The sequence below is a fragment of the Amphibalanus amphitrite genome, unplaced genomic scaffold (assembly GCF_019059575.1).
Source record: "Amphibalanus amphitrite isolate SeventyFive unplaced genomic scaffold, NRLGWU_Aamphi_draft 000150F_arrow, whole genome shotgun sequence".
NCBI lineage: Eukaryota > Metazoa > Arthropoda > Thecostraca > Balanomorpha > Balanidae > Amphibalanus > Amphibalanus amphitrite.
Genome location: NW_024881645.1, coordinates 60,519 through 82,364, shown reverse-complemented (window position 1 = coordinate 82,364; position 21,846 = coordinate 60,519). Strand labels below are relative to the sequence as shown.

The 21,846-nt window shown below is 47.4% G+C and overlaps 1 protein-coding gene across 1 annotated transcript in view; it reads left to right on the top strand.

Annotated features, from left to right (window-relative positions):
* The first annotated feature begins 5,900 nt into the window (after nucleotides 1-5,900).
* LOC122382937 (protein slit-like) overlaps nucleotides 5,901-21,846 on the top strand; it is a 60,522-nt gene continuing 44,576 nt past the window's right edge. Inside the window, exons 1-2 of the mRNA XM_043368910.1 lie at nucleotides 5,901-5,905; nucleotides 6,522-6,593. Of these exons, the coding sequence (XP_043224845.1) occupies nucleotides 5,901-5,905; nucleotides 6,522-6,593 (77 nt within the window). The remainder of the gene's footprint in view (nucleotides 5,906-6,521; nucleotides 6,594-21,846) is intronic.

Genomic DNA, 21,846 nt, shown 5'->3' with positions numbered 1-21,846 from the left:
GAGGGGGACCCCCCATTGACCCAAAATTTTGATTTTCCCGTAAAAACTTTCCTATGGGGAAAAAAGTGAAATTTTCCTACAGGACTGTGTCTGGGTAAACGAGAGCTTTCGATTGATACCCATTTTAACCATAGCACCACTTTTTTCGTCCGTACAAAGGCGATTTTACGGATATTTACGAGTCTAGGGGGCTTTACGGGCCTTAAACGTCAATGCAACGGGGACCGTTTTGGGGAAAGTTTCTCGTCTGGTGGTGGGGCACCCGTGTGCCGATTTTGAACGAAATCGGAGGGGACCCCCATTGACCCAAAATTTTGATTTTCCCGTAAAAACTTTTCTATGGGGAAAAAGTGAAATTTTCCTGCAGGACTGTGTCTGGGTAAACGAGAGCTTTCGATTGATACCCATTTTTACCATAGCACCACTTTTTGGTCCGTACAAAGGCGATTTTACGGATACTTTACGAGTCTAGGGGGCTTTACGGGCCTTAAACGTCAATGCAACGGGGACCGTTTTGGGGAAAGTTTCTCGGTGGTGGTGGGGGCACCCGTGTGCCGATTTTGAACGAAATCGGGGGGGACCCCCCATTGACCCAAAATTTTGATTTTCCCGTAAAAAACTTTCTATGGGGAAAAGTGAAGTTTTCTACAGGACTGTGTCTGGGTAAACGAGCTTTCGATTGATACCCATTTTACCATAGCACCACTTTTTGTCCGTACAAAGGCGATTTTACGGATATTTTACGAGTCTAGGGGGCTTTACGGGCCTTAAACGTAGAGGTCTGCACCGGCCGGCTGCAGCCGCGGCTGGCTGCAGCCCCACGGCTGTGGGCCGGGGCGGCTGCAATATCTCCAAGAACACGGCTACGGCTGTGGCCACGGCTGTGAGATTTCAAGCTCAATCTTAAGTACTCAAATATAAAATTTAAATCATTAATCTTACATTCTGATAAGCAGTCTAGCCTGTAAAAATCATGCAAAGGATGCCCAGCAACATTGAAAGTGGTGAAGCCTTTGAAAATCTGTAATGGTTTTACCTAGGAAAGTTTGCTGTAGGAAAGTTTGCACTCTGGTACAGATACTAATTATAGGTACCAATTGTTCCTTCATCATCAAGAGCTTGACAGTTTCAGAAAATGCAACATGTTGCATTGTCACATCCCTCTCAAATCAATCTCACCTGGTCATTAAGAGAGCACCTTACAGCTATTGAAGACGAGCGTTCAGTAATTCTTTCAGTTAATAGAAAAAGAAATCACGCCTAGGTAAAGGCAGGTAAAGGCTTCATAAAATATTATCTAGAATAACTCGTAGATGTATTTCTGGATTTTCGGCAAGTCCAATTACATAATATAAAACTGGCGCTTTATGTTCTAACTGGTGTGTGAGTGACCGCTTACAGAAAATGCTGATCAACGAAGCCAATGGAACTAGATTAAAAGTGAGCATGAACCTTACTTACGGTTAATTCACATGATGGTGAAAACCCTGAACACGTAATTCACATGACGGTGAGATCCCTGAACACAATATTTCTTACGCGAGCTGTTGACTTTACTAATAAAATGACGTCTTCTGAAAATGTTAAAATTTGATGATTAATCTTTGTTTGAGAGCAAGTTTTTACCTGTATAGCATTATTATTTATTAGTTATGATTTTTATGGCTGTTTATAGTGACACAAAACAATTTATTGCCACTTCTTTGCTATTGACGTCATTAAAAACTCAAGTATAATTTTTGATTGAAAGAGGCAATTGTGGCTCGACCGTCCTTTGGGATTTGAGCGAAGATCATTATTTGGAAAAATCAAAATAGATGAATGTTTTTCTTTCTTGGATGCTCACTAGTGTTTTGATCCCTTGCATATCAAATTAGTTTGAGACTTGCTCAGAAGGCTGCTTCAAGCCTGGCATATCACACCCCAGAAAATATGCAAGGTAAGAAAGAAGCAAGAGTTTTGACTAGACAATCACTGTTTGACAGTCCATCAACTTCAGTTTCATTTTCCATACCTAACATTGATAATGAAAAGCATCAGGGTCTGTTGTTCTGTCCCACAAACATGGCTCAGGATTTGGCATTAGATGTCTACACTGCTATTGCTTCTATTCCGGTTCGTTGTTTGTTTTCTGTTGATGTAGGTACCTACCTACCCATCTTTCTTAACCCCTTGCAAGGGCTTGTGTAGGCATGCTATGCGCATCAGGCTTCAGGCCTTCGGCCTAAAGCCAGATACACAACCACTTAACCTATGATGCTTCATGAGTTTGAGAATCTATAGCCCATTGCAATGTGCTTTTGGCTATATGTTTCAACTAAAAACATCTTATTATATACTATTTGGTTGCATTTCATTGAAAGTATCCACGGCCGGCTGACGGCTGGCTGCCCACAGTTTGCCACGGCTGTGGGCGGCTGTGGCTGTGGAGCCACGGCTGCGGGGCGGCTAGGCTGTGGAAAATTGCAGCCGTGCAGAACTCTACTTAAACGTCAATGCAACGGGGACCGTTTTGGGGGAAGTTTCTCGGCTGGTGGTGGGGCACCTGTGTGCTGATTTTGAACGAAATCGGGGGGGACCCCCCATTGACCCAAAATTTTGATTTTCCCGTAAAAACTTTCCTATGGGGAAAAAGTGAAATTTTCCTGCAGGACTGTGTCTGGGTAAACGAGAGCTTTCGATCGATACCCATTTTTACCTCTTTATGACGTCATTTCTAGGGGAAAACGGGTCATAAAGGTTTCCCTCTACCGGGGCCTTTTTTCCCCCTACCGAATCTGTGCTGTGCTGAATCTGTGCTGAATCTGTGCCAACTTCCGTTACATTCTCGTTAGGGCCGTAATAGTTTTATCCGGCCGACGCAGTTGCGATACGCGCCTGATAGGACGCGCACGACAACCGGCATACACTCTGCCGCCTCTGCCGGCGCGGTTAAGTGGTGCGACGTTGTGAAAATGACAAAAACCCGCTCACCTTGCCGTCTGTGAAACGAAATTCATGCCAGGAAGAACTGAATTTACTTCTGTTTTATGCGTATTCATATTAATTATAGTTCCGAACAAGTCATGATTTTCTTGAATTCAAACGGTCACCGTCAGGCATTCCCAGCCGTTTTGATTGACAGAAAAATTGGAATCGTTTACCGAGTCGCAATGCAATGGCGTTATTCGACTGCCAATTATGCTTGTAATCTGTTCTAATCCGTGCGCTTAATAGTAATGACCAGTGACGGTGGTCGCTTAGCCCGCCTATATCCGCATTGCTTTGTCGTTATGACCAATCGGTACTTAGTTTAAGATCCTGGGGTTAATGACATCATCTGCAATGAGAAGGCATCTCCCAGAATATCAATGGAAGCTATCATCTCATTTGTCGCTCCAAGTTATCAATTCATACCCCGACTTCCAACTTCAGAGATAAAGTTTGAGTCATAAGGTCGTTTACCTTCGTGCCCAAATACCATCTATTACTATTGTTCAGTCATCCCTGCCGATTTGAAGTTTCCAAAGCATTCAATCGTCTTATGTTATCTGGGTGTAATGAATTATCGGAACAAATCGCTGCGATATTTCTCTGTCTGACTCTAAAGACGACCCCGGGCTGTGCGTAAACTCGATCAAAGACACTCAATCAGTATCTGTCAGGGTGGACCAGACAGTGGAAAGAAGATTGCCAAGAAATACAAACCGCTCTCTTAATACTATTAATCGTTCACGAACTCACCCAAGTGGTCGCCAGAAACGTTTATGAAGTTCTTTCCTCGAGCGCAAACTTCTGAACGATTTTCAACGAGCACCGACCGACTTTCCGGCTAAATATAAATCGCATACTACACGCAAACAACGTTCCATATACATCTCTAGCCGCTCCTGCCTTCAGCCGTGATTGGACAAACAGCTTAGGGTCTGATCCGACCGAATGGCGCCCAGCAGTCGGCACAAAGGTCCTCAGAGGGAAGCGGCTGCACCCGGCGAGGGACCTAATCCACTCAAACGGCTCAAACGCTGCCCCGACAGGAAATCCGACAGAGAAATGGAATGCAGATGTCTGGAGAGCTGCGCTATGTGAAATTCATTTCCTGAAGCTGCAGACCCAGAGCCCATAGCCAGAGCGCCATTAATTGAGTGGGTTCCAATGGCAGCTAGACTAACTTTCGGGCGCGTCGGAGTCGGTAATTAACTGCGCACTGTTAGTTATTGACTACCTGCGGGCTGCAATTAATTACCGACCCTGCGCTAATTGTGATTTATGCTCGGCTATTCTTGATGGGCGATGTTGCATTTCGCGTCTCCACCTTTCTATTTTACATATTTCTTTTGAAACTCGCCTGCAGAAGGATCCTTCCATGATTTACCTTTCATTCGTTTGTGATTATAACCTGTCGGGCAGGAATCTCTCGGTGTCGGCAGTCTGTGGTATTCGCCGGCCCACTCATCAGATTCCGGACACGTCATGCGGAAACCACTGTTTGTTTGCTGGTCTGGCATAACAGAGCTGGGTGTTTGCTTCGGCGGCGCCTGGCTGCCGCCGCCGGAGACAGATCCGTCCGATCTCCCTGAGAGTGAGACCCGCTGCGCCGGAGAGCACGGGTAGCACGAGGGGTCAAATGTAGCTGAGAATGATTATCAAATGGCAAATGAGCACACGGGGGATATACCACAAACTAGCACGAGTAGCACCGCGGTTATTACACCCGGGGCAGTTATAGCCGCGAGTATATTGCAGACGACTTCAATAATTCAGACTGAGCCTGAGTAGCATTGGAGTGCGGGAGGCTTGCGCCGGTACAGTTGGAGTCTGATGAACAGACCGTGAAACAAAGCGAACTACTCCACGATGCACCAGCAAGCACACACCGCAAGGGTCGCACACTTCGCTAGCAGCATCTGACATCCTACAGGTAGCGGTGACCCGTCTCAGGTAGCAAAGGGTAATGATTGGCGCCGGTTAACAGTAGCGCCGACCAGCACGCGAGCCAAATTCCTGGACACCTCGGACACCCCGATGGGCCCGCGTTGGTGCGGTGAGTTCCCACGCGGTCGCCGGCAGGTCACAGAGGTCAACGCAGGTATGCTGAGTCAGCCGCTCTGCCTGAACGGCCGGACGATTGGACGAGGGGGTTGATCGAGCCAAGGTGGCGCCGCCGCGGCGCTCTGAGAACGCCTAGCGCTGCGCAACGCAGTGTCAACAGAGAACCCACAGCGAGACACAGGGCCTGTATGCACTTCCAGCACTTGGCAAACAAGGGACTTTTGACAGGTCGATAAGACGTGTGGAGTGAGTCAATCTGTTCATAATGCAACCGATTTGGCTGCTGCTGAATCTGTCATCATTTCTTCATCCATGGAAACTTTCATCAGTTAGGAGATGACTTATCCTGCTAAGATCTTGGCCATCGCCGACTGGACAGTTTATATCTCTCCATGACGGTTTACAACCGGTCTGATCATCCGTGGCAAGATTCGCACGCCGGCCGGGCCCACGCACCGGCTTCAAAGGCGTCTGTTCGTCGAACTGGATCGTTTACCGTCACCGTTGACCGCCTAATGGAGCAGACCGTGCTGATTGGTCGACTGCCGCTGATAGCAGACCGGCGGCCCGCCGTCTGCCGGCTCTGAACAGACCACGCACTAGGCGGCGGCCTCAGTTTGCCAGATCGGTATCGCCACAACTAGCGGTTTTCTGATCGGTTTGATTGGGTCGCTGCTTCCGATTGCGAGCGGTGGCTTTGGGTCAACTAAAAAGCGGCACTCGCACGCAAGATCAGTGATCACACGCAATTTAAATATCAGGCCGCTTTCCGGAGCGGATGTTTATTCACCGGAGCGATGAAAATCCATCAGAAATGAAGCTGCGTGTAATTAGATCAGATTATGCTTTTTTAATATAACACGCCCGTCATGTGGTAGGTCGTATTTCTCAATTTAGAAGTTTGGCCTTCGTGGCTGGGTCTGTCTCGTCTGTCTTTGTTGTGCACGGTCGCATGGTCGAGGCTGCGCTCGCCCTTTTGTGGTAATAATGGTTCCCCGCACATATATTTTTTTTCGTCAGATCTGGGGTGGGTATCTGATAAGCCTATTAAATGCAGGGCTGTGGTGGAAAATGCCAAACCAGTCCGTTGTTCAAGATACATGTACTTTTTTACAAGAATAGGTGCGGAACAACATGACCGTACTTTTTTGTTCTCAAGCTCTGGAATTCCCTGGCAGCCCAGCTGGGGTTTCGTAACAGTCATTTCTCGTTTCATTGGCATTAGTGTAAAACACATTTTATTGATACGAATGCTAACACGTGTCGTTTAGTATGCAGGTGACAGTTAAGTTTTTTCACGCATCGCTGTTTCGCTACAGCCCCCAGAAAATACCTATGACTCACTTAAAACAGTTTAACTGTTCGTTGAGCGGAAAGTTCAGCCAGGATAAATTTGATTACATATTTTCTGTTGCTTATCCTGCATTTGTAAATGTTTCTCTTTTCTCTGACGTAGGACTGTAATTGCTGACTGGGCGCTCTGTTTGCAGGAGGTTAAACAACAACCACATCCGTCATCTGCCGGCCGCTCTGCTTGCCAGCCTGGGAAACCTGCAAAAACTGTGAGTGTGCTCCCCCGAACGGCTGACCGTAAATCGCCCCCAACTAGGCCGGGGTGCTGTCTTTACGCTGCGTTATTCCAAAGGTCATCGGTGTTGTTTGGGGCTGGGACCTGCTACACCTACCCCAACTGTTGGAACCATAGTTGGTGAAATGAAGGACTGATTGTTTTTTATCGCTAAAAAGAGGATGTTCGTGAAGGTTAGAAGGCTAGACAGGCAATCAGTACTAACTTACTTATATTTAGCTTCCATACTTTCCTCAAATAATCGCTGATTGTTTTTGTCCGTTTCATTCCTTTGCTTATATGATATGGATTGACGCTAATACAATTTCGTCCATCACTTTGATAGTTTCATATCCTTGACACGATTTGAACAGATGTTGAAGTGAAAGTTGTTTGGGAAACATCTGTCTTTATGCCTCACAAAAAGATGATGCTAAATTATATCTCTTTTAATTTCTGTTCCAGAATGCCATCAGTGGCATTCATTTATCTTCGACCGAAAGAGACGTTTTATCTGTGGATCTAAAATAAATAACGTTTTCGTTCGCGCGTCATTAAGAAAAGAATAGCTACACCGGAGGGCTAATTTCTCGACACTCCTCCAAGAGATCGGTTATGCTAAATCGCCCGCTCCATCCATTTGTTTTCCGGTAACCAGGTCCTACGCTCCATCAATCTCCGGGTCAATCGGCTCCGTCCGAAACCGCCGACCGATTATCACATTAACCGAGACCGTTCCACGAGAGCTCGCTCTGTCCGACTGTATAGAGGTGTGAGGCGCGCAGCGGGGCTCCGCGGGCCAACCCGCTCGAATTCCTCCCACAGCGTCAGGTGCTGATTGCCTCCTTTCGTCCGACACTCATCGAACCAAGCTGCTCGGCGGCTGGAGCGTCCGAACCATCGCTGCTGCCCCTTTCCCCTGGCCATGTGCGAGCAATTGGCGACCTACGTAAACGTGTTGACAGTCGCACTGTGCCGCGACTCTGCGGTCCTAATAGAGCAGTTATCCAATCGTCAGTGCGTCAGTCAGAGGTTGTTATGCTCTGCGCACAATAAATACGGGTCTCTGCACCGCCGCCGGCCTGTCCTCATTAGCTACCTACCCCCAGCTATGTCCGACCGTAGAGACGACCGGCCCCACCGGTCAGCTGGGTGAGCGTGTCCCCAGGGGCAAAGACGGATGGTGCTGGCCGCTGGGACGGGGCCGGGGCCGGTGGGACGCGGTGGGACACAGCGGGACGCAGTGGGGCGCAGTAGCGGGTCGGACGGCCGGACCGAGCCCCGCACAGCGCCCGGTAATCGGCCCCATTAGACGGCTGGCTGAACCGGACCGGAATTTGTTTGCCGCGGCCGGCACTGATTTAATGCCGGCCCCGGGTGAAAGTCCATTATCATTATCGCTAGCCATGGTGCTGACAGCGGCCCGCCTCGTCCGTCTCTCGCACCGCCTGGCCCGTCCATCTTTTGCCCGGTCTGTTCGTCTCATGGACCGTCTCGTCCGTCTCTTGCCGGTCTCCCACTCTGGACCCAGGTTTGCCCGTCACAGGAGTTGTCTTGTCCGTTTCTCTGCCTGGTGGTATGTCTCTCAACCCTCTTGATCGTCAGTTAGTCCGACTAGCCCATCCTCACTCGATCTCTACGCCCGTTTCTAGTCTTCTTCTCTCGTTCATTCTCTCGGAGCGACTCGCTCGCCTGTCATATATACAGTTCTCACTTCTCGGCATTTTCTCAGCCTGTCTCTGACCCATTCCACCTCTACCCGAGACTCCATCTCCTCCTAAGTAACATCCACTTTTCGTCCGGGGGATCAGACAACCCAGCACCTGGACTGGACGGCCCCACCGCTCCGGTAGCTGGGCCGACATCAGAGACGCCGCCACCCCTGTCCGCCCGGAATCTGCGGCGATCGGCTGCTGGCCACTGCCTGTCACCTGTCAGAGAGGGATGTAAAATGGCCGGCCGGCGCGATCTGGACATGTGGGCCGATATCTAAATGGAAGGGCTGGACGATCGGCCGATGACAGGGTCCCGATAGGAGAGTGGGGTGCCTGTAGGACATGGGTCGGATGAAGGTTGAAGGCTGATGGATTCATGGCGGAGTGATGACGTCGGCATGATGTGGGCGTGGCGTGAGGCTGATGGGGCTGACCTGACAATGAAGCCCTTCTGACACACGTCTCGCCCTGTTGTGTTGTCCCGAACATATAACCGACAATGCCCCGGGGCGGAATGTGACGTCCACTCCAGTTCCCGGCCGGTCTGGGAAGGTCGGCCTGGAGCGAGGGCCGGTCCCACGGGGATCCCAGCGGCGGCAGGTCGCCGTCTCCTATCTGTCCATCTGGGAATCTTGGGTCTGATGGACGTGACGGCTCTGACGGACCCCCGACCTGGGCCGGCTGTCCGACGCACCTCGCTTCCGCTTCACTTCATCGGCCGCCATCTGGGTGAAGCTGTCACATCACACCGCGTCGCCGGCGATCCACAGAGATGGGACGTGGATCAAAATGTTGAGAAAGCGCTGTCAGATGCGGTTCGGATCGTTTGTACCGCCCCGCCGCGCCGTCTTCATTATCTTACGAGCAGAAACGGTCGGGGTGGTGTTTTGCCATGACCTCGGGTTAGATAGGACGACCGACGGCAATGAGCTGAAGGTAGGCGGCCCATGTAAGCGATCAAGGAACAAGGAGTACACTAATGAACGACCTCCGCTCATGAATTTAACGGCGACGGTAATGCGGAATCCGTAATGAAGGCGCAACACCGAATACTTGGTGTTAGCACGAAGATCCAAATCGCTACATTATCGTCAATGATGAATTTCCCACGGCCTTACCAGGTGGTTAAGTGATATACTTCAAAAGCGGTTTATGTATAAGCACTCTTGCAAAATATTGCCTTGCATGACCGCATTAGATATTTTATATCAATGAGTAATACTTACCTACAATAATTGGGCTGTGTTCCTTTTAAGTGTCATTTTAACAAGATGATATAGCAACCTGATAGCAACCTCGTTATTTCCACCATTCTTCATTTGCCTACTTTATATTATTGGAGCATTATCATTTCTGCTATACTTCCTCCTTTCAGAGGAAAGTTTCTGTATCGCATGGATATTTGTGCCATTTCATTCCAAGGAAATCGAAGGCAAATTGTCGCATCTGAGGCCTGTTTCACTAACAAATAAAGTGTGTAATTACAAAGAAAAAACTTGAGTTTAAAAGAAATAATTACCAACATTTGAAATTTGGATTTCACGAAACCTTCGGGCATGAATTTTGAGTTTAAAATTTGCAAACTTTTTTACAAGAAAAGGTTTGCTAGAAAACACGGGAATCGCAAACTTTCTGTTTCACGAAGACCAGAAACTTGAAAGAAAACATCGTAATTACAAACCTGAAATTCCAGTGGTCCTGACGTTCGGAATTTTGATACTTTTTGTGCAATGATGCAAAGCAATCAATTATTTAAAACAATTATGATATGCTGAGTCATTATATGCTCTTTTTCACTTAGCACATTCCCTACGAACCAGCTACGAGCAATAAATAAATATCGTCATGTTTTGTCATTCGCGCGCCATAATTGCATTCAACAGTCTTCTGCTGTCAAATGTTTCACGTGTTATTTTCATTCAATAATAAGATATTGTCAACTATCATTTATACCACTCAGAAACAGCATCATTATTTTTAATTTATTCCTGTAATTTCTGACATGAAAACTAGACATAGTTTGATAAAAAGTAGCAATATCTGTAACATGTTAAAGTTCTTGATTAAAAACAATTTTATTGTTTACAAGTTTATTTACCAACTCTTTTTATCGGAGGTGCCGCTGGTGATGAAGTTTAGTGAAACCCGATTTTACATAGTTTGCAAAAATACTTATGAATTGTAAAGTTCAAACACTTGTAATCGCAAGTTTTTAGTGAAACAGGCCTCTGATTTGTGCCTTCTGCAAATGGTATCTAAGAAGCGATAATGCTTCTCACCATAGAGCGCTGATTTCGATACACTAAACTGAGGAAATGGCATACAGCAACACAATTATTTTCAGAGCGTGACGTAAGAATTAGAGTTGCAAAATTTCCCTACCGCACTACCGGCATGCCGGTAATTTTTCACTACCGCAGGTTTTTTCGTGGTATCTGGCATGTCTTGCCGGTAGCATGCCGGTATTTTTGATTTTATGCAAAAAAAAAAATCAGCAAAAGATTCAAACTTTGGACACTAAGAGGCTCTCAAATTGTAATAAAACAGCAATATTAACCACTGCAAGATACATTTTGTGGTAGAAGTTCCATTGCTAAGGGTAGGGGTAACACATGGACCTCAGCATTTCACAGGCTTGGTTATAATTAGAATTGTCAAGAATCTACTGTGGTCTACAAAAGGAAGAATTGGAATGGTACTCATTCATGTTGCAATGGCACGATCAAATATCAATTAGTAAGTCTAATGGTAGGTAATATGTATAACACAATAAAATAAATAAATGTTCATGACAACATTCCCTAGGGGAAAAGGCAGAATCAAAACACCAAAAAACACATTGTTTGGAAACTGGCCTTGAGTCTTGAGATCATGAGATGTGGTCTGAGAAACTCTACAAAGAATTTGACACTGACAATCCAGCTGAAAAGGCAGGTGTTAGGTAGCCCTGAGCCTGACTTTGGTCCCATAATTAAATGAAAATGGATTTGAACTGACATTTTGTCTTATCTTTACAAGAAAACACATCATGAAGGCAAAATTGACACGAACACGAAGTGGCGCAAAATAATACAACCAAGGATTTACTTTTAAGATTGAGATGCTCTCTCCCCTAATGAATGGATGTAATCTGATGACGTAACAGGTATTTATTCATATACCCTTTTTTGGTTGAATAACTGAAGAGAAATGAATTTTCTTGTAGTGAATTACACTCACATTGTTGATTTCATTATAATTTAATATTGTGTTGGATAATTTTTATCAATATAATCATTCACGAGGCAGTGGCTTGCAGTCGTAAACCTTTTTTTGCAGCGTTTTATTCAGCTGGTTAAAAGCCTCTGTTATGGCGCATTTGTTTCGAAATCCTTCATAACCTTCTGTTTGTTCCCGTTTGAGCTTGCGTTTGAGGTTGGAGAGGATGGAAGATATCGTTTTTATACATATTATTTGGTGACTGTTCTTAGGACCAGTGAGTTATTAACTCATTTTTTTACATGATTCGTATCTTATTCACGAACCAGCAAGCCATGGTGGATAGGAAACAGTAGATGTTGATCTCGCTTCCTCAGTTAGGAAGATGGCCGAATCTGTACTTGTTTATGTTTTGACCATCTAGATTTTAAACATTTGGCTGGTGCCTGCAACATTTTAGGAGAATGTGGAAAAGTAGAACACCTGTGAAATGTAAATGTGATTACTGCTCAGTGCTCACTGTCCAGTCTTTAAAAACACATTTCAGTAATTCAAGTTCTTTTTGTCCTCGCCTTTTTGCTGAATGTGTTAGTTTTTTGTAGGCAATACCGCTTTGATTACAGGTGATATTTTAACAGTTATAGACTGAAATTGAGTTTCAAAATTTTGGGTATTTGTGGGGCCAACTCAGCCAAAATCAGCCTGCTGGTATTTGTGGTTGGACAATGGATGGCTGCTGGGTGGGACAGGTACTGCATGCCAAAATGTGGCATCTCTTGTAGGGGTAAGCTAGAATCAAGAATGCAGGTTTTTTAGTATGCCGGTAATTTGGCGGTTTTTTTTGCTTGGGGCGTGGTAGCATGCCGGTATCCCAGAAAATTTTTGTGGGGCGGGGCGGTGCCGGTAGCAGCCTTTGGGGAAAACTTTGCAACTCTAGTAAGAATGATATGACTTGCTTGCTGAACCCGCTTTCATTGAACATTTTTCATTCATTAAAGGACGATGAATGTTAAGTCCCGATAGTCATGCTGTCTGCCTGTTGATTCCGTCTGTACAACATTCCTGTACGGTTCTTCCTTAGCAGCTGTCCATAACCATTCTGACGGGATGAGCCGGAGAAGGCTACCCTCGCTGGTCAGTCATCCGCCGCTTCTAGCCGCCCTCACTTCACGGACTAGCGCCACATTAGAGGGGCTTAGTCAGATTTATCGCCGCTCTAACTCGTCCAGCACCGCCCACCGCCCACCGCCCACCGCTCAGCCGTCTCATCGCCCCACCGCCCCACCGCCCCACCGCCCCACCGCCTCACCGCCCCACCGCCCGCCGCCCCACCGCCGCTTCACCGCTCGCCGTCCTATGCGTCGACCGGGCGCCCCAGAGAGGCGACTCATCGTTTCTTTCTAATGACCCATCGTCCGATCAACGTATAAATACCGGAACGTCACTAATCCGGCGCGGCAGCGGCATTGGCAGCGCGGCCGTCTCGTAAAGCGGCGGTAATGGCCCGGCCGGCATGTCGCGGCGACGATGGCGGCGCAGTGCGAGCACAGAACGGCGCAGAGCGCGCGGGGTGAGGCGGAGCTTGAGGGAGGAGGCTGCGGTGCTACGTGATATATGAATGATGTCCTGAGGCTCGCCACCCGCCTCCACGGGTAAAACATGAACGGACAAACTAGCCATCTTCACCAGAATGGAAACCTTATGGACGGCTATGTCCGGAATATTCAAAAGCTTGCGGAGCCGCATCGGCTTCAGACGATTTATAGTCAAAGTGCGATTGGCTTTGGCTAAAATGTGTCTTCGAATTTAGAACTCTGTGGAAAAGCTTCATTTCCGAGTGGCATTTACGATTGCAATGAAAATAAATGGAGGTGGCGAAAATGCACGGTTCCATTTGGATGCGGCTATGGCTTTCCGAAATGGTGTGCTCGTCCGTTAGAGAATTCCCTGGTGCGCTTTCACAACAAAACGACCGACTCTTGCATTCTGGCTCCCAGAAATAATAGAGCAAGTGCTTGTAACACTGAGAAACAAATTATGCTTTTGAAATCGCTCCACATTGTGAAAATTGTAGCAGTAGCAATGCGTGTTTGAAGAGCCCCATTTACATATTGCACTTATATTTAGTCCCCTTTCCACTCACCGTCTTGGCTGGCGCAATCGTATGGAAGTAAGCCCCGATTTTGACAAAACATTCAAACACGTCGATAAGCCTTTCGGAAAGCTCTCACACCATTGTCGCTATTCACTGGATCGATCTTGAATTCATTGTTATTTTGCAATCCCCTTGTCTTTCCCATCTTCCTTCTCCGTCCAGCATGCACGTGGCTTATCTATGCAGGCACCGTTAAACTCCGACCACCCAGGTGGTCTCGTCTCGCTTCCTCTCCTTCTCTTCACACCGGACCCACCCTTCCCACCTTGTTCGCCATCGCCCCGCCAACGGGACTGACTGATGCCGCTCTTTAACGACAACCGGAGGACAGACGTCACGTCACAATAGCCATGTAATGACGTGTCAACCCATCTGGGTGACGTATGTGCTCGAACCGGACCGTCGGAGCCGCTGTCGATGCCGTCCTCAGTGCCGAAGTCGCCGCTCGGCCTATCAATCGCGTCCTTCGGTCGGGATTCTTGGAATCCTGCGCTGGACCTTGGAGGACTGAGATGCTTGGCTTTGAAGTAGCCGACGATTTGTCGCCGGAAGTTGTAAACGCGTGTTTCTGGGCAATTTTCTCAAATGAGTAACCAAGGTACTTTTGTGGACTCAGAAGACAACCCACCATTCAGCCATGACCGGTTCTCCTGTCTATTTTCCCTCCCCTCCGTTACTTGTTCTAACTAAGGTCACGTCCCCCTGCTGTATGCGTCTGGCGCGGTGGCTGGCCGCTCGGTCCGGTGTTTTTGTGCGCCGCTCGATTGTGTTGGGCGCCGCAGTAATCACGCCCCATGGCTGAGATGCCGAGGTGGTGGGCTCCGATCGCTGACCGCTGGGCGATGGGGCTCGTTAAAGGAAATAGTTCACTTTTAACATGGGGTTTTGAGCTGGAATAGCAGTTTCGTAGCTTGAGCTGAGACTAGCACAAATCAGGAGCTTTTATGGCTCAACGATCACCCTAGACGAAGATATTCCATTTCTCGTTCCGAAAACAGTGCCTTGTAGAGGAATGCGTGCCTTGCACAGGAATGCAGCCACGTCATCGTCAGCCAATCAGCGTGCTGCTTACAGCCAATGCAGTATGCGTAGGTTTGAGCTACGCAATATGATTGGTCAATGCGTAATAAGCTTCCGCGTCAAACATTATTTTACATAGAATATAGTTCGACCTATATTAAAATATAGAAAATAATTGTTTTTACAAAAAGGTTTTATTTTATTTCATGATTATTTTGAGCATAAAAAATCATAAATCAATAGCAAAATACTGATTTCAGGAAAGTGGACTGTTTCCTTTAACGAAGAGGAAAAACTCCGAGCCGCAGGCGGAGGTGTCGGTAGATGCTGTTCGGACACGGTCGGACACTGAACCTCACGCGAAGATGTTGGATAATTATCCGATTTTTTTCTTGCTAGATATAACCGGATCTTCCTTCTATTCCTTACCTGTAATTACTTTAATGCCCATTTCATTTCTCCTTACTTCATTCCCTTCAATACCACCGTCTTCATTTCCTTGCCTCTCAACCCTCCCGACTCGACCTCTCCAGCACCCTCCAGCCTTACTGCAGACTGCAGAGCGTCATGACGCAGCACCACGAGCTGAGCTTGAGCTCCAACCGCGCCAGTCACCTCTGCCACCTCAGACACCAACCGACCCTCTCCGGTGCCTCACCTGCAGTCTCTACAGCACCCGTCCGTTCGCTGACCGCCCGGGGCCCTGCCGATCACCTGGCCGTAATGACGCCTCTCCAGCTACTTGCACCATCCGCACTAATTGATTTATGGTTAACGCCGTTGTTTACGGCCTCGGCAGTGGTGTGGGACGGTGTCGACCGGCGCCTTGTGAGCAGCCGTGACCGATCGGGTGAGGAGGAGCCTCGGGGAAGTGGTGTGGAGAGGGGAGGGCGAGTAGGGTCCTCAAGAGGCATTGGCAGCGCTCGGGAGGTATTGAGCAGCAGTGGGGACTGCACTCTGCGGTGACATGGCCTCGGGGCATAATTTCAGAGGAGAGAGGGACACTCTAGAGCCTCTATTGGTGATGGAAGGGATGGGCTGGGTAGTGTAGAATGAAGCCTGGGCCTCGTTTCATAAAAGGAATTACTTACGGCATTCCGTCGATCATGCCAGATTTGGCGTATTTGATGCCAATTCGGTTTCATAAAGCCGGAGACCGGAGTAATTCACGCCATCGAAATTACGATGCTTCATTTACGGCAAATGCTCGATTCCGGACCAATTGATGCCATTTGGGTTTCATAAAACGACGTAATTAACGCCAAATATTTTATCATGTTCTTGATATCAGTGGTGTAAACTACGCACAAAAATGTTGCGTTAATTTGAATTAATGTTGAGATTCGAAGCCAATTTTTAATCCATTTTATAATGTTGAGCCCGAGAGCAAGAAAGAACAGCCGGAAGGCGAAAAAGGAACTGCAAATCTTCTGTACCCGTCGCTTTTTTGTGGCCACTATCGGAATTTTGTTTATTCGCCGCGCCGCGCCACTTTCGTAGTTGGCACTTCTGCTTAGCTGACTTTCTGCTGTTTTCATTAAATTGATTTAATAAAGGATGGTCAGCAAAATCATATTGATTTTTTCATAAATATTTTTTTTAATACTTAAAATCAACATAACTGTTTTATTAATTTCTCGTAAAGAAATAAGTTTTGACATGAAATTGTAAATTGTAGGACGCTTGATAAATTACGGCAACTACGCATTTGTGCTTAGTTACGGGGGTGTAAACAATTCCAGTTGTGGCTTTATGAAACAGCTTCATTTGCGCTCCGTAGTTTGAAAGGGTGTGAATTACGGAAAGGTGTAAGTTACGGCAGAGTTTTATGAAACGAGGCCCTGGCCGTAAACAAGTCAGAGGTAAGGAGACGTTATTCTGTTGGAAAAACTAACTCATTGTGCTCTGGAAACGAAACAGCCAAGTGTTGCAAGGAGTCCATGGTCTTGACTGTTCAATTATTTTTTCCTCCGTGAATTAATCAGCCAGTTTTTAAGTGCTGAATACGATAATCATGGAATGAGAACAATTGACCAAAGCCGTTGCCACCGCTATAAAGTGACGGACCCGAAAGTTTACTATGATTTATATTTTATTGCAATTTAGTCTAATTCTACCACCTATTTCGCCTGACTTGCTGGCGTGTCTGTCATGCTAAACGGCATTTTTTGACACCTTGACGTTCATTGTCGTGAGAACCCATATTGCTGTATATTCTTGTGCCACAAAATGTCTCATAAAACATGATCGTGCAGCTCTTACAAGATTCAGCGCTGCTTTCTGCCATAAACCTTGTGAAAGGTGCATCTATCTCAGATTATGATCTAATCTGCCATTGATATCTACAATTAGGGAACTCGTGCTTGGGGTATTTGATCGGGGCTGGGTGGCAACGGATATGGTGACGCTTCAGCACGGCAGAATCGTGCAGGGTGAATTTTCCAGCTCGTCGGCGATGTCACAGTTGTCACCTTATATACTCCGTGGAATTATCCGGATTATCGTCTAAAGGAACTAGACAGAATGCAAAAATGGTCGGCTGGCTCATGAAGTTGTCGCTTATAACAAGACGTCTAAGGTTGTACAAGGTTGCTGTGGACGGCTTTCTACCATCATTGACACATGCACATTGCACAGTGTACACTTACGTAACGTTCAGAATTTTACAATAACAGATGCTGCCTTTTATGCATTGCAACGCTTCATTTATGATAAAACAATTGGTTTCAATAACAAGCGGCTGTAGTTTTTAACTCTCTCAATGATCGTCTATAAAGTAATAAACTCAATACTCCGGATTATGTATATGCACATCGCAAATCACATCTCCAACATTATTATTTTAACGAGGAAGTAGAGAGATGATTGTGTAACAAAATTTCAGTCTCCCTCAGTCTCTGGGCTCTCTGGTTCATTAGGCAGAGTTCCGGACTGCGCGGTGGGTCGCCGGCCGTTACACGCGCCCCGTCAGGTGCGGAAGTCGTGATGAAGACATACGGGTATCGTGCCGGGCGGGGGCGGCTCCCCGGCGTGCTCAGGTCACGGTGGCCGAGGTCACCTGCGGGACTCGCGGGGGTCGATTGATCGAGGTCACCTCTGCTCTCCTCTCCGTGTCGGCAGCTGAGGGCGATCACAGCCTTCGCCGACCGTCCCCTGCCGGGCGCTATATCGCTCATGACGCCCGCCAACGCCCGGCCTGTGATAAACGACGCAATTATGCCGCAAGTGGCAAATCTTTCCGGCGTGCTATTCAGGCATCGACAGCGACACAAAACGAATTGACCGCGCCGCTGCCGGCTCGCCGTGCGCCGTCGTGATTGATACATTTGCCGCGTCGGGGGTCTCACTCCCAATAGAGTCTGCACGCTCCATTCATTCGATTCAGACCGCGTCGAAAGGCGCAGGGTCACGTCGTTTATAATCGCTGGATGCGTGGCCCTCGAGCCGGTCTGTGCGTACAGGAATGCCGGCTGGACGCGGTTGCTATGACAACCAGGTGCGCGGAGGACGGCCGACGTGGGTTGGTATTCTCTGGGTCTCTCCATGTGAGAGCAGAGCAGAGACGGGCCAGGTAAACAGGAGTGGAGCGTTTGCCAGGTGGACGAACCTCTGTTACCGGCTGCCGCCGTACCGTAGCCTGTCATACAGACCGCGGACCGCAGTCCTACCACCTCGCCGCGGTCGGTCGGCTTTGCATCGCCCGTGCTAGCGCTCAGAATACACCTCCGTATACATCACAAGCCGTTTCGCTTGTCCCCAGTGTCCTGATGCGGACAAGCGCTCACGTCCCAGCAGGTCATCGCGCGACCTATTAAAGTAATTTATATGCGTGTTTCGCAAGCGCGCAATTCCCCAAGAAGCGAGTCGGGAAGTTGAATGCGCACCATTCGCCCGGAACGTGTCACGACGGCGGTGCACCCCGGCACGTGGAGCCTGAGTTAAGCCCCATTGTCCAGCGTGAACCCCCGCGACGGGGTTAGAGCGGCTCGACATGACTTAAGTCGGCTGTGGCCTGTGGACCGCAATGATGCGGCATTGTTCGGATCGGGATTAGTTTCGCGTTTCGTTCGGAAACGACGCGTGCGACGGAGGGGTGGGGCGGTGTCTGTCACATTTCGACATAGCACATATATGGTGGATTAACCCAAAGGCCAAAGCTGCAACACTGTGGGCTATGGGGTTATGGCAGCACCATGGCGGGCCATTCAATATGACACATTATTTTGGGTTTAAGCTTTGGAGTTGGCTGCCAGCTATTCATTTTTTTTTTAAAGTTTTTGCTAAACGCATATGCATATATAATCATCTGTGTCTGCTAGACTTTGCTCGAGACATTTCCGACAACTTTTAAAATGTCGTTCCTTTCTAGCCACCAGACCTTTTATCTATCATCTGATGACAGTCTACAATGTCCAGTCGACGGGCCATATATTTGATTAAGCCCCGTGACGCGTCTGACTCGCGCTTACATCTTCCTCTACAACTCTTTGCAACTTATCTTATGCATGCACCATGCAAAATCGGACTGAGTAATGTGCATTACGCGTACCTGTATCGGGTGTCATCTGGGCGACCTGTCAGCGACTGTCAGCGCTCCTCGCGCCCAGCTGTCACCTGTCAGCTGATTTGGTGGTGACGTCAGCACCTTCAGTGACGTGGGGACTGTCACACCCAGTCACATATCCATAGCGAGAACATGGCCGGAAGGAATCACCTCTGACGAAACTGAGCGCAGTAAGAACGGGGTCTAAACGGAGAGTCAGCTTATCTTTTGTCTGAACTTCAGGCTGTTCTGTGATTTACCTTGATTTCGCTGTCTGAATCTGAAAGGAAACATCGCATACTGTCTTTCCGATTCGTCACGTGCGAAATTTATCCGCAACTTTAACCGGTACGTCGTCACGCGACAGCCGGTCGTTGGGGTCGAGGAAATTGTAGGCCGCGGAACACTGCGGGAACTATGGAAGGCAATCCCGCTATTTTTCCAACAGGTGCACTGAGGCTTCGCAATGCCACTGCGGGAGGAAGATTGGAACGGATTTAATGTGTGCTGCTTACCGTTTCCAGAACTGTGAAATAACACGCTAAATGAGGGAGAGTCTGATATGTTGCTTGACCATAAGTTGGCACTAAATTACCATCCATTTTGTCCATACCCTGAATTTCAAATATTCGAATGCAAAAACATTTTATGGTTAACTTTAAAAATCCCATAATTGTTTGTTTTCGCTGAACAAGCTGTCTTCTAACATCACTATAGCTATAAATGTACGTTAGAAGCTGATACCCCATAACAACTTCCTTATCAAGATCGCAGGATGTTCGCTACTGTGTACCTAGTTAATGCTGTCGGATCTCTTGTTATTTCAGAGGCAGTAAATGTTTAGGACATGCCATGCATTACAACGTGCTTATCTATGTTGTAAGCCCGTATCAGCTTTTAAATGTGCCGAGATTAGTTCGTAGAGCCATTGAGCTGCTCAAACAATCGATGGGAATGATAACGGCTGGGGAATGACCCAAAGAGCACCGGCATTAATTATTCCGCTATAGGAATCTCATCTGCATTTCAGTGACGTATTTTCTGATAAGCGGCACCATGCTGGGACACGGTGCTGCAATCTCAAATATGCAGGGGCTGCATTAACAATTGACTAATTTGGTTACTCACTTTCCATTGCAGCTTTTAACTCACTTGCGTGCTTTTCTGTGGTACTCATTCTGCTTCTGTCATCATCAATTGACATTTCGGATATGATAAGAGAGATTCACAATTAGCAGCGAGACGTATGTGTCAAGTAATCATTCGATACAAACTGATAACAAATCCCGTATCGGCCACTGCGACTGCGTGCTGAAAGTTGAATCGGTGCGTGATGCGGGGCTCAGTTTCACGACGGAGTGCCGTTACGGACAGGTTTGCAGCGGTCAGGCGCACGTTTTCGGACCGAGTTGGCGGTGTGGCGGTATGGTGTCGGCATATTTCAGTTAGTGGGTGCTGCGGCCGAGCCCCGGGCCCGCCGGTATAATTTACGGGCCACCGGCCACTCGTCGCCGCACAAAATTGCAGCCCTGGAAGCCAGCCACGGATTTGGAGCGAATTTTTATCAGAACTGGACGACTCGGGACAAATTATGGACGCCGGCTGTCCTTGTTCGCGCCATGTGAAGGTCAAAGGATTCAGGAGCCACAGTTTGAACGTTTAATATAAAGAACTAGCCTACTATGTGCTGCGTAGTACAGAAGCATCAGTAAAGGCACGTTTTAAGCATTTAAACAATGCACTTTGCGTCGAAGTGTGAATTTGCGATTGAAACTAACCAGCTGTAATGCGTGGTCTTAGTGTCGCCCTGAGGTATTACCGACATAGCCATAGCGTGATAAACTTGAAATGGCATTTCAGATCGCCAGCAGATATCCTTAATCAAGCCAACAATCTTTCCTCGGAGAAGCTCAGACAATGGTGCCCAATTTGCAAGTGATGACAAAAGTGCCGAAAGTGCGCCCATGTGGCGAAAACAGCTCAATCATTCAGACTGGCTGTCATAATTTTTCTAATTGAAAGGGTATCGTAATCGTATGGACGCTTATGCAGTTTACAGATTGGTATTTTGGAAAGTGTTTAATTCTGTTACATTTTCGGATATTTTTGTCATGTTTTTGTTTTTAAAAGCCTTGCAGTTGTATTCTGAATCGTTAACCTTTATCATTTTTCTATTTTTAATTTTTTTTTGCATTTTTAACGTCAACTTTCTTAATAAAGTGACTCAAATTTGCTGTCACTTCCTAGCAGTCAGCAACGAACATATGCGAAATCCGTACTCTGCAGGCCGCCAACATCCTGCATAATGGATACCATAATGAGTAGGTCTACCACTAAAAATAGCTATATTTTTACGCATTATTCGGGAACATGCTGGGAAATTGAGGATATTACACTCGGCAAGACAAGTGACGAGCGCCATTCTTATATCAGATCCCCAGCCACCAGGCAATGACCTCTCAGCAGATAGGCTCGACCCTAGATGCCAGAAATACTCTCCTGAGTTTCTGCATCATTTCCTTCCAGGACCGACACACGATCTACGTCCCGCTGCGAGATAGCGGCACACAATTTCCCCATGGCTGAGCAGTCGTTAGGAGAGCCAGGGACGAGACAT